This window comes from Gossypium hirsutum, chromosome A05 (assembly GCF_007990345.1).
Source record: "Gossypium hirsutum isolate 1008001.06 chromosome A05, Gossypium_hirsutum_v2.1, whole genome shotgun sequence".
Taxonomy (NCBI): domain Eukaryota; kingdom Viridiplantae; phylum Streptophyta; class Magnoliopsida; order Malvales; family Malvaceae; genus Gossypium; species Gossypium hirsutum.
Window position 1 is genome coordinate 1,415,564 of NC_053428.1, and position 12,670 is coordinate 1,428,233.

At 34.1% G+C, this 12,670-nt stretch overlaps 3 protein-coding genes across 3 annotated transcripts; 2 read left to right on the forward strand and 1 right to left on the reverse strand.

The window, feature by feature from the left end:
* Positions 1 to 1,420: 1,420 nt before the first annotated feature.
* LOC107958700 (uncharacterized) lies at positions 1,421 to 2,626 on the forward strand. Its single transcript, XM_016894536.2, has one exon. It carries the CDS (start codon positions 1,640 to 1,642, stop codon positions 2,255 to 2,257), a length of 618 nt encoding a protein of 205 aa, XP_016750025.1. The 5' UTR covers positions 1,421 to 1,639; the 3' UTR covers positions 2,258 to 2,626.
* A 5,365-nt stretch (positions 2,627 to 7,991) lies between these two features.
* On the forward strand, positions 7,992 to 10,969 carry LOC121229208 (protein NUCLEAR FUSION DEFECTIVE 4). Its single transcript, XM_041112755.1, has 3 exons — positions 7,992 to 8,594; positions 9,161 to 10,071; positions 10,138 to 10,969. Exons 1-3 carry the CDS (start codon positions 8,094 to 8,096, stop codon positions 10,622 to 10,624), a joined length of 1,899 nt encoding a protein of 632 aa, XP_040968689.1. The 5' UTR covers positions 7,992 to 8,093; the 3' UTR covers positions 10,625 to 10,969.
* A 453-nt stretch (positions 10,970 to 11,422) lies between these two features.
* LOC107958702 (uncharacterized) lies at positions 11,423 to 12,199 on the reverse strand. Its single transcript, XM_016894538.2, has one exon. The coding sequence runs from the start codon at positions 12,197 to 12,199 to the stop codon at positions 11,423 to 11,425; it is 777 nt and encodes a 258-aa protein (XP_016750027.2).
* Positions 12,200 to 12,670: the final 471 nt, after the last annotated feature.

A 12,670-nucleotide genomic window follows, 5' to 3' on the forward strand; every position in this document is an offset into this window, starting at 1 on the left:
AATTTACAAAAAAGAATTAACAAATTGAATGAAATTCGTTAGTTACAAAAAAGTCCAGGAAAGTTTTTAAAAGACAGAAGAGGAGAGGAGCATGAAGGCCCATGTGGCGCTATCATAATCAAGAATCTAAAATGCATGTGGAGTATGGATAAGAATGAGAGGAAATTAAAAATAAATTTAAAAATGGAAAAATAGTTTTTTAGAAAAAAATTTAAAAGGCAAAGAAAAGGATAGGGTAGGTTAAGGTCAGTAGATGGTATTCGGAGTTACAGAAGGGTGGTGGGGTGTCAAAGAGCTGGACTCCATACGTGGCAGTAGCACCAACGCCTTTCAGTGTTCCCAAAAAGATTAGCTGTCACTTTTGTTGTTTGGTTGTGAGTGTGTCTAAAATGTTTTTTTGAATTTTTGATGTAATAAAAATGGGTGTAGGCAGTTGTAGGGAGTGGCAGTGACTAAGAAGGCAGAGCCCATAGCTTTTACCCAAAACCGTTGGTTGCTTTATCTTTTTCTATTCAGAAAACCAAAAACCATGTCCCCTCCCCTGGCTCCCTCTTAACCAATAACCGGCATTTAACTAACCCCAACCATAAATCTAACCCCAGGTTTGGTTAGCTCTCCCACACTCTTATATCACTTTTGCATTTATGTCCTTTCAACTTTTTCTTTTCTTATTTTTACACCTAGCAATAGTACTATTAAAACTTTTAATTTTAATTTTAATTTTATTATAAAAATATCGTACTTTTTCATGGTAATGTTTGGTCATCATAGTTGACCATTTCAAAATTATTGGGCTTGTCTTAAAATTCAACTCTAATTATTTGCGATTAAAGACTTTTTTTTTGTTTATTTGTTTTATAAGTAGGACACCATGAACAATGAATTATATAGAACTAAATTTTAGGAAAAATGGAAATTTATTTGCGACTTATAATTGGGCTAGGGGGCTTGAATTTGGTCATTTTATTTTATTTTTTGGTTATCAATATTGTTATGGATACATTCCTTTTTAATTCGTTTTTAAATTTCCTTGACTTGTTCGCAATAAATGGTACCAGCTGTAACATTAAATTAATTAAGTACCAAGAAAGTTTAGTCTAATGGCACATTAAAGAAAAAGGCAAGTCGTATAAATGCTAATTCATAAATGTTATAATTATGACTTGAAATTAACATTTTTTTTTGACGTGGACAGAAACTTTTTATAAAAACATTTTAAGGATTTTTCAAATTTATTTTTAATTATTTGTAATGGTTAACCAAAATAAAAATAAAATAACAAAACAAATTAAAAAATACAAAAAAAAAAAATCAATGTGAAAATAAGGAAAAATAATCAATGAGTTGTATAGCCGCAAACAGTACTAATAACGGCGACGGCACGAAAAATAAATAATTAAAGTTGACAGGTACAATTGCAAAACGAAAGGACTAAAAATCCCTGCTTTGAAAATATCGCGAAATTACCAAATTACTAACCCTTCCCGTCGTCCTATAAATACATGGCTGGAGTGGAGCTAGGTTTGCCGAACTAAACAGCCAAACACGGCTATATAGAAATATAGAAAGCAAAAAAAAAAAATATTCTCCTTGTTTTTTCTCTTCTCCTGCAAATTATTTTCTACAATACCCTTAAAAAATGGCGGCATCTTCTAGAAAATCGAGTGGACCGGTTCTCCGATCCCTCTCCCCATCAGGCCGATTCAGTTCTCATTATGTGTCACACTCTCCGTCTTCTTCTTCCTCGGCTTTTGCTTATTCCAGTTCGAGCTTTACTTCACGCTCTTCTACTTTCTTTAATCAACCTAGATCTATTTCTCCGCCGCGCGTCAATGTTTATAACCACACTCAATCGTCGCAGTCTGTTCGATTCTCGCTCGATAGCCGTCCGATCTCGCCGAATCGTTCGATTTCAGCTGTCCGTAGAAACGCCGAGGCGTTGAGAAATTTACAGAGCAAACAGCCAAAGCGTACCTGTATGTGTTCCCCTACGACGCATCCTGGATCGTTTCGTTGCAGTCTTCATAAAGGATTCAATAATTCGCACGCGTCGTCTGGTTACGCGCCTAGCAATCGGCTTAACGCGCGTAGATCTGCGATGACGAACTCGCTGGTGAGAATTGGAGGAGTCGAAGGAGATTTGGTTAAGAGAGCGTTGTCGGCTTTGATTAGACCTTCCTCTCACCAGCAGCGTCGACGTGTAGCGTTTCAGCCGAGGCCTAGCCGACTCTCCGTGATGTCTAAAGCCGAGGATTGATGAAGGTTTCTTTTGAGTGGTATTGCTTTATTCTTTCAAGCTTTTTGGTCTAGTCTCCGAGATTTTGCGGTTATTGGAGATGGAGCTTTGGAGTAGCGCCTCAGATGATGGCGGTGAAGTCAGAATCCGACGAAGAGGTTGGGGATCTGGACGAAAGGACTCGGGACGGATATGATTTTTAGTTTACTCCGGGCGACCGAAACCGTAGAATCCGATCAACATATTATCATATACTTTGTTGGTGTAGATACATATTATTGCAGCCAATAGCAAATTTGAGGTGGTTTTGGACAAAAAAATGAACTTTTAAAACTCAAAAACTAATCTAATCTTAATATAATTGGAACTAACTCTAATCTATAATCCAAACTCAAATCTCAGCTTCGATTGGTTTCAAGTTTTTTCTTTCATTTCTTTATGTTCTCCAAACACCATTCCATTTCATTCCATCCCCGTGCAGCTTTGCGTTTCGTTATCCGTTTTCTTTTCTGTTTCCCGTTTCCGAAGTGCCGTTCGTTCTTTTTCTCTTTCTACTCGTCCCGTACATAGTTCGTCTTCCCTTTTCATTTTTAATTTTTATCCATTTGCTTTATTGTTTTTTGAAATCTCGTCGTAATTCTGTTTTGAAAATTTTAATGTTTATCATTTTTTGTTAGTTCTAATTATTTTTTTTTCTTGTTTACAGGATTGAAATCGGTCAAGCGTTTGCAGAGCTTTTACACAATTTCATTTTACTTTGACCATGCAAAGGTGGAGAATTGAACTGAGCATTGGATTTGCAATTTACCTGAACAGACATCAAGGACAAATTAAACTTAACATTGGTGGAGAAACTGGGAAGTGTCAAAAACTTGATTATAGAAGTGACAGCAAGGATGCCTTTGGTAAAATTGACAGAAATTAATGGGAAAATAATAATAGTTAAAATCATGTTAATTTGAAATTAATGAGGCACAGGAGACGGTAAAAATGAGAAAGGATTGAAATGTTGACAAATATTTACAATGAGAGTTGACTAAGACACTTATAATTAACATAAAATAAAATAAAATAAATTTCCAAGTGACTCCTGAGAGTCGCAAAGGGTGCATTTAAACATAAGATTGTTTTCCAATTTAAGGAACTGGTCATTTGGAGAGCCCACCGGAATTCAATAGCCCACAGGAAACTGAAAAGAATGATTTTAGCCCTAAAGCCTGGATTTAATTTGATAAGCTTAGATTTTTCTTAGCTAATACTCGACCTAATTTAAGAAGACTTAAAACTGCAGTCTTAACTTAAAAATAAATTATTTCGTCCATTGTTTTTGTAAATTTGTATAAAGGAAATAGAGGGAAAGAAGAATAAAATTGGAACATTGAGGAAACCGCCCTACTTTAGTCTCATAATATTGGTGGCACCCAAAATGGGTCCAGAAAACTGTGAAACCTTTCAAAATCATTAAAGGTGGAAACAGTCAAAGTGGTTTTCATAGCTTATGGGGGACCAGTTCATTTTCATTTCATAGCTCCACATTATCTGTAAGATTCTCTTTCACCCAAAGCCGAAAAGAGATCCATTTTCCCTATCATTACCATATCATCGTCCAATGTTTCTCCTCCATCTAAGTGGGGAAAATGTCGACCAACAAAAAAATGAGGAAAATCTTTTATTTATTATTTTTGCAGTCCATATTGATGGTCATGGCAAGTCCCAACCATGTGGCATGTTTTATGATGGTAATTGTTCCACTCTGTTTTCCATTTTAATCAGGATAAGGATGGACTTGGAATGGAGTTGCATATAACATATTTTCTTATCCTATATGTGTTCGAATGATGTTGAAATATGCAGGACCAGTTGTTCATGGATACTACAAATTAAGGAGCTTTATATTTGTAGTATTCTGAAAAATGGGATTTTTGTCAAAAATTAAAACCGGCCAAAGGTGGAATCCATTGCCATTATGGTTGTTATTGCAAATGGAGAAAAAGACATAAAAAAGACGCCAGCTCTCGAAGAAAAAGAGGCAAAAGACGATGTTGTTGAGGCTCTTTCTCTGTATTTTGAATGAATTAATTTATTTGGTCTTATTTCCCTGTCTAAATCTCCAGCGTATATTTGAAGCAGCTATACCTAATTCTTTTAATTGAATCTTGTAATTAATAAACAAAGAAGCAGCGGCTAAATTCTAGGTTCAATAATTTAATAAAAGTTTTTGCACTCATTTTTTATATCTCCAAGGGGTGTATGATTAAGACCTCTTTTGCTTTAAGAAAAGATTAGGGTATGGGTCTTTTTCCATTTTTGCTGCCCTTCAACTCCAAGCTTATGCTTTCATGGTGTGATGTGTTTTGTTGGACATAATCTTCAGCTTTGCACTTTAAGATTTTCATATACAAGTGAATCCAAACATGTTGGGCTGCAAAAACTGTTCCCAAAAGAGATGGGCTTAATCAATAGATCCATTCCATGTCACACCTCGCTATTCTTTAGCCTTTCATTTCTATAATCAAACAATTTCTTCTTTCTTTACGTCCATCTTAAAATATGATACTATATAATAATTTGTAGGTAGAGGAGAACTCATGGGTTTGATGTTTTGACAATTTTAGTTTCTCCTGTTTCTAAGTTCACTGTCGTGCAACCATGGACATTTGGACATGGAAGACTGAATATTAAAGATGTCGTCTAGGATTTTTGTTCTCTTTTAGTCATTCCGATCAATTAAACTTTTAAGGTAGAAAAGGAAAAAAGAGTAACATTTTTGTTGAAGAAAAAGAAAGCTCATCTGGGCACTTCAATAAGTTTCGCCTTCACACATCAATTTTTACACTTGTATTACAAGGCCTTTTAAAGTAGTTATTTCATGTTGAAAGAAGGGGAAGAGATGACTTGTCTTATAGGAATGGAAAAATGGGTCAAAACAATAGCTGAAAAGGCATTCAAAACGTAGTTAATTTGCATTGATGGATGGTTAACCCATAATGCAGAGTCCGATCATTGACCAACCACTTGCTGATTCCCCCCCCCCCCCAAAAAAAACAGTTTATTGCATTAATTGATGGTTTATGAGCTATGTGAATTATCAAACCATGGCAGTATTGTAAGACTTGGAGTTACCTTACCCTCTAATTCTAATTCTATTGCTATAGTTTTTTAAGTAGTTTGGGATGTTAAAATACATTATTAAATAAAAATAATATATATTTGTAAGTTTATGTTTTGATCACTTAATTTAAAAAAATTATAAAATAAAAATTAGATTTAAGATATGTTCTTTTACTTGCTGATGAGTATTGATTCACCGTACCAATCATCAAATCATTCATTAGAGTTCATTAATTGAACTTTATTTAAAATAATACATAAAAACTTAATGACTTAATTAATAAATTTCAAATAATTCAATTATCTAATAAAAAACTTTTAAATAAGTTGATGACTATTTTATAATTTTTTGAAATTAAATAAATTTATTTAATCTTTAAATACCAGAAGACTTACTTGGATTGATAGTTAACTATGAAATTAATTTTTAATTAGAAATTACCATAAAAAAAACGACATTCACCGTTGGATCCCAATTTTCAACACCTATAAATTTTGGAAATAAAAATAATGAGACCACAATGAAAGGAATTTGCAACTCAAACAATATGTCCTCAATTTGCTTCCCCAAGCATGTATTTTTGCTCCCAATCCAAATGGCGCCGAACTGATACTCCAAGCACGGTCCAATGCTATCCATACACATTTTTTTATTTACTTTTTTTATAAGAATAATTATATATATTAATTACATTAAATTTCTTTAATTATCATCAAAGAATCAACGATGATGATGTATTAAAAGAGGTGTTATTCAATAGTTTTCAAATACTTGTTGTTAGAGGTTCGGCAATGAATAAAAAGTTGTGGCCTATTCTATATGGATTAAAAATAGTGCGGTTTAGAAAACACATTAAGGTAATTATTAAAATTGATTGTATGTTGATAGTAGAAATGATTAATGATTGCTTGGGAAGTAAGCCACCGATAACTCTCGTCAGGAGAATAAAAAAAAGTATTTTGACAATTTAAATCTTTTAAATTTTAGTTTGTGAAAAGAGAAGGGAACATGATTGTTAATTGACTAACCAAAACATATCTATTTATTGATATTAATTTACATATTATTAATGTTACTACATTAAAAAATAAATTTAATATTCCGTATATAAAAATAAATGGATATAAAACAATATAATACTTCTCCTATTTATAAAAAGAAAAAAGAAAAAAGAAAAGAGAGGTGCTACGTTGATTATTGTGTCCACAAATTGAACCGAAACAATGTGGAATAAACAAAATAAGGGAGAAAGAGGACCCACCAAAATCCTTGGTGTCGTCGCAATAACGAAAGGCACCATGATTCGTGTGACATAAGTAAGTATACATGTGGGTCATGCTCCTTTCTTGAATATTATTCAATTCTTTTTAAGGAAAAATACAACTTCATAATTTTTAATATAAAATAAAAACACAATAAATTATATTACGATGATTTTAAAAATTATAATCATTAAATTTAAAGATAACAAATTTATATCTATAATTTTCTCTAATTTAATTTAAATTTAGTTTATTTAGATTTAATTTACTTAAAATACTTAATATTTTAAATTATAAACACATATATTTTTTTTACAATTTTTAATATTTTTTATTTTTATACAACCAATTTAAAGAAAAATAGTTTATAGGCAGTGGATTTTTTTCATTTTTCTATTTTAATTTTTTTATTTCATATTATAAATATTTTAAAAAGTAAAAATTATATTGCATTGAATCTTATTTTTTTTTTGAAGATAAAATTGTGTAAATTTTAAAGTTTATATGTTATTTGATTTTTTAAATTTTATTTACTTATTTTTTAAAAAAAATAGAGTTGGAGAGCTAGTTGAATACGGATGGGTGTATAATAATAATTTCATGTGTTTAAAATTTGATGATGTGGTAAAATTTTATTGATGCCTAAAAATATTAATTTGTAGAATCATCCTAATTTAAGTTATTCCCAAACAAAAACTATCTACTCTTAAATTTAATGGATCATTTTTTTCTATAATTTGTTTGAGTTTATTTTATAATTTGATAGGATCAAATTATTCGTGAACAATTTTTTAATAAAAGTTCTTAATAGTTAAATTTTATTTTATTCTTAAAATAATAAATTAATTTTTGTACATGAGTAAATAAATAAATTTTATTTATTTCTACTATTAAAAATTACGTGACTGATAAAATTAACGTGCCACGAATAATCTATGCTAATTTATTAGAACTCGTTTTTAATAAAAAACAGATAAAAAATTTAACAAAATATCAATTTTCTCATTAATTTAACATATAAAAATAAATTTATTTATTTAAAAAAAAATCCAACTACAAAACGTTCATCCTACGTTATATATTCACATAAATTCCTGAATCGATCGCATTTTCAAATAAAAATGTCATAAATATATATATATTAATATATATATTTCTCAATTGTAAATTACAAATGTAATATATGATGTGAATTGATTAATAAGCAATTTGGTTACACACCCCGAAAATATGGATAATAAAATGTCCTTGTCCTCATTTTTTTAAAAAAAAATTTCACTAATTTCTTGAAAGAAGTCCACATCAATAAAAATAAAAAATCCACTGAACAGACTCCATTTCTTAAAATGCACATCTTTGAGCTCTGATACCAGATTGACGATAGAAAGATCAAAGCACTAATTTCAGGAAGACAATTGAAAATAAAATAGACTGAAGCTCCAGTTGACATGGACATGTTACACTGTTGCAAAAACTTGTCCAAATGCCATGTCATCCCATTTTCAGACAAAACTTTAGGCCTTCCCTACTTTTCAAAAAGAAGAAGCTCTTCCATTCTCTTCCCTTCCCTGGGCCTCCAAAAATCCACGTCTCTCTCTCTCGTCAAGACAACGAAACCCACAAAAACCTGTTGAGTGTCCAAATTCACCACAAAACATCAATGGCGAACCTCAAAGCAGGGACAAGACCACCATGGGTTGGTCTTGGTGCTGCTGTCTGGGTACAGATAGCATCTGGGAATGCCTACAACTTCCCTCTTTATTCCCATTCATTGAAATCTGTTCTGGGGTTTAACCAACATCAGCTGACAATGCTTGGTGTTGCTAATGATATTGGTGAAAACGTTGGATTACTCCCTGGTATTGCTTGTAACAAGTTCCCACCTTGGGTTATCCTATTGATTGGATCTTTTGCTTGTATCTTGGGTTATGGTGTTCTTTGGCTTGCTGTTAGCAAAACTGTTCTATATCTGCCTTATTGGCTGGTAAGTTTATTTCTTTTTATTGTTTTCAGATCCCTGCTATTATGTTTTTTTTTGTAAATTAATGATTAGATTGGTTTTTATATAGATCAAATCCTTATTTATCTGCACTTTGGGTTGGAAGTTAATTGCATCCTTAGATCAACCATGTCCTTTGATGGAGTTTTGGGAGATAAATTTAAGCTCTTCTAATCAGTACTTATAGATATGATCTGCTGTAATGATTGATACAAATTGGTAAAGTTGGTTTTGAGCTGGCCTTACTTGTTGCTTCGAAATATTAGGAAATTTGTTACAGTTATTCCATGCTGAAATAACGAGGTTTATTTGGGGTTGCTTGATACTTTAAACTAGCTGGGAAATTTCGTTGAAGCTTGATGAAAGTGATGGTTAGATACATACAAGACATGGAATTGACAGTAACATGTACTTCGAAACTAGTTTTCCATTAATATCTGTTGCACCAGAAGAGACCATAATCTTTGGATCAAGAATAATTGAAATCCTTATAATAGAGTAGGATATTCATGCCTTTGTAATGATTGCTATTTTTTTCTGTGGTTTTTCAGTTATGGCTTGCACTTTGTGTGGCTACCAACAGTAGTGCTTGGTTGGGCACGGCAGTGCTAGTCACTAATATGAGAAATTTCCCCGTCAGTCGAGGCACGGTTGCTGGTATTCTCAAGGGCTATGCTGGGCTAAGTGCTGCGGTATTTACAGAAATTTACAGCACCATACTTCGGAAATCCTCTGCTAACCTTTTGATGTTTCTTTCGTTTGGTGTCCCTATTCTTTGCCTTGTAATGATGTACTTTGTTAGGGCTTGTACTCCTACCTTTGGCGAAGACTCCACCGAGCATGGCCATTTTCTTTTTATCCAACTTGCTAGTGTGGTTCTTGGCTTGTATGTTTTAACAACAACGATATTAGATCCTATTTTTCATTTTAGTGCTGAGGTTTCTTATGCCATTCTTGTCGGAATGGTGGTTCTTCTCATGGCTCCCCTTGCGATTCCCGTGAAGATGACTTTTTGTCCTTCGAGGATCAACCGACCTGAGATACGTAACCAACAAGTTGCATCTTCAGATGAAACACTTCAAGGTGAAGGTAATGCAGACAAAACTGAACCACTGTTGAAGTCATCTGAATCGTCTACATACCTGGAAAGTTTCCGTGAAGGTGATGAAGCATCAGAGGTGGCCATGCTTCTTGCCGTGGGTGAGGGGGCAGTTAAGAAGAAGAGGAGACCTAAAAGGGGGGAGGATTTCAAATTTACTGAAGCCATAATCAAAGCCGATTTCTGGCTTCTTTTCTTGGTTTACTTCACCGGTGTCGGTTCCGGTGTGACTGTTCTCAACAATCTGGCTCAGATAGGGATTGCACAAGGCATACACAGCACGACAATACTGTTGTCTCTTTTCAGTTTTTGCAACTTTATTGGCCGTCTCGGTGGGGGTGTGGTATCCGAACATTTCGTCAGGTAAATGGTTCCCTGCACCCTTTTACATCAGCTCAAACGGTTATAAGACTTTGTTGTTGTTTGCAGGTCAAAAACGATTCCCCGTACCCTTTGGATGACATGCACTCAAATCATCATGGTCATCACATACCTTCTCTTTGCATCAGCTATTAGTGGTACATTATATGCTGCAACTGCATTACTAGGAATATGCTATGGTGTTCAGTTCTCAATCATGATCCCCACCGTCTCTGAGCTTTTCGGTTTGAAGCATTTTGGTATATTTTACAATTTCATGTCCCTAGGAAATCCTCTTGGAGCATTCCTCTTCTCGGGGCTCCTAGCAGGATATATATATGATAATGAGGCTGCAAAACAGCGCGGACTTGGTCTGGTCACTTCAAGCATTTCATGCATCGGTCCAAACTGCTTTAGGCTTACTTTCCTGATCCTTGCTGGTATCTGTGGTGTGGGCTCAGTAGCAAGCATCATTCTAACAAAGAGGATATGGCCTGTTTACCAAATGCTTTACGGTGGGGGTTCATTTAGGCTGCCCCAAACTTCAACCCACTGAGTTTGTTGAGATAAAGTGTCTGAAAATTTCGATCATTTCGTAGGCCTACTTTTGGTATTTCCACTCGACGTAGTTTGCTAATAAATGAAGTTCAAGTTTCGATGCCTGTCTATTTACTCAACACGCGCATCCAAGCTCTAATCTTACAACCTTTGTTCTAATTATGTATAACCTATCTAGAGCTGCATTGTTGCATAGTTGATAACCTGATATATCGGAGCTTGTTATTGTTAACCATGTTGCAAGTTTGTCTGTAAGTTGATAATGGAGCTGCTAATTTTAGCTTTACTTTTAAAGGCAGTGATTAAGTATTTTTAAATGCAAAGAACCTATACTCATTCTTTATCTGATTGTTTGTGTACATGAAAACACTACCGGGTATGGCCCTTATGTTCCTTTGTATTTTTAGACAAGAACTTTAAAGAACCTTAGATTTTGTGGGATACAATATTTAAGATGAATAAGAAACTGGCATTCATTGCAACTATTTAAGACGGTGGCTGGCTGTTGTTAAAGAATCCGACCAAGCCCCCATTACGTTAAAATGGTGGATGACAGTCGTTGAATACTTTCAATAGTGGCTAATGAATATTGTTTTCTACTTTTTGTGACATTACTCTGTCCGTAACAACAAGAAGATCCTAACAAACCATAAATCTTAAAGGAAATATTAATATAAAAAAAATTTAGATTACATGAACTCAACAAAAACAAACCTTTATATCAGATTCACATGCATTTTTGAATGAGCATGATTCAACTTTCCCTACAAAAGTAAGAAAGATTCCTCAGACATGGTCAAGTGGGTTTCATGCCTTGAAACAGTTCTGCCCATAATAATGTATGATCATCATAGTCATCACCTGCTTTTTCCTTGTAATGATCACCATGAACCCTTGGGCTTGGAGGTCTTACATAATTAAGAGGTCCAGACAATTTTGGGCTCCTACGACCATTTGTCAGCATCAACCTCTCTTTAGCCATTGCAATATCAGTAGGAGCAGATGAAGTTATGGGGCTCCTGTAATTAAACACTAGCTTCTCCTGCATTCTTCTATCTAAGGGCCCTGATAATTTCAAGCTCCTAGGAGGGACCAACAACTTCTCTTGTCCTCTATAGTCCAAGGGACCAGATTTTGCTACCTTCCTGGTTGTTCTCACCATCGGCTGCTCTATCTTCACCTCCCTCTCGTTCTTGCTACCTTTCCGTGACAACACCACCGCTAGTCTCCGCTGATCTTGATGACGAACCGGCTCCGGCCCCGGCAACGGTTTAATCACGTTGTTATCATGATAAACCAACTTGTTGACATACTTGTTGAAACACTTTCTTGTTTTTTTAATTGCTAAAATGAGCTTGGACAAGCTCTTAGGGGGTTCCCCAATTTCCTTCCTAGCAACCTTGAGAATCTCCAGCCTATGCTTAGCAACTGAAATTCCCATGCTCTGAAGAAACTCATGGCTGAAATAGGCTAAATCCTCCTTCTGAAGCTCATTGTGAGAAAAAAGAAGGCCATACTCGTAAACAAGAGAAGGCTCAAGGGAAGTCTTTGATAACCAAGAATACCAGTCCATTGCACTGGTGCTTGGTTTAAACATAGGATGCTAAACAAATTGGAGGGGTTTATATTAAGATGGTCGCATATGAGTGGTCAAAGCGTACAAGGAACGGATATATATACAAACTGCAATTACGGATGCCTTTTAGTTGTGTCACATTTATTATACTTGTGTGATACGGTAAATACATAAAAAATAACTATGGTAAAATTCAAGTTGCCGCTGCTATTTAAATATTGAATTAATATTTTGGAGGGTAGTTGAAACTGAGAGGAACGTGAAGGGAAATTGGGCATATTATCATATGATTTCATCAAACTTTTGTCTTTTATTTAAGGTTACACTATGGGTGCATGTGCTTGCTATGAGTAACCCTATCAATACTATCTTCTAATAAAACAAAAATTATACCATCACTTGTGAATACGTTTTGGCAGGTATTCATTTTATCGACCTTATCTTTTCATTAGGAAATATTGTAAAAAT

Bases quoted from the DNA above. Each gene is read 5' to 3' on its own strand.
- LOC121229208 (XM_041112755.1), top strand. From the start codon at position 8,094: ATGCCATGTCATCCCATTTTCAGACAAAACTTTAGGCCTTCCCTACTT. The intron at 8,595-9,160 runs GTAAGTTTATTT...GTGGTTTTTCAG, and splicing joins TATATCTGCCTTATTGGCTG to TTATGGCTTGCACTTTGTGT. The intron at 10,072-10,137 runs GTAAATGGTTCC...TGTTGTTTGCAG, and splicing joins GTATCCGAACATTTCGTCAG to GTCAAAAACGATTCCCCGTA.
- LOC107958702 (XM_016894538.2), bottom strand. From the start codon at position 12,199: ATGGACTGGTATTCTTGGTTATCAAAGACTTCCCTTGAGCCTTCTCTT.
- LOC107958700 (XM_016894536.2), top strand. From the start codon at position 1,640: ATGGCGGCATCTTCTAGAAAATCGAGTGGACCGGTTCTCCGATCCCTC.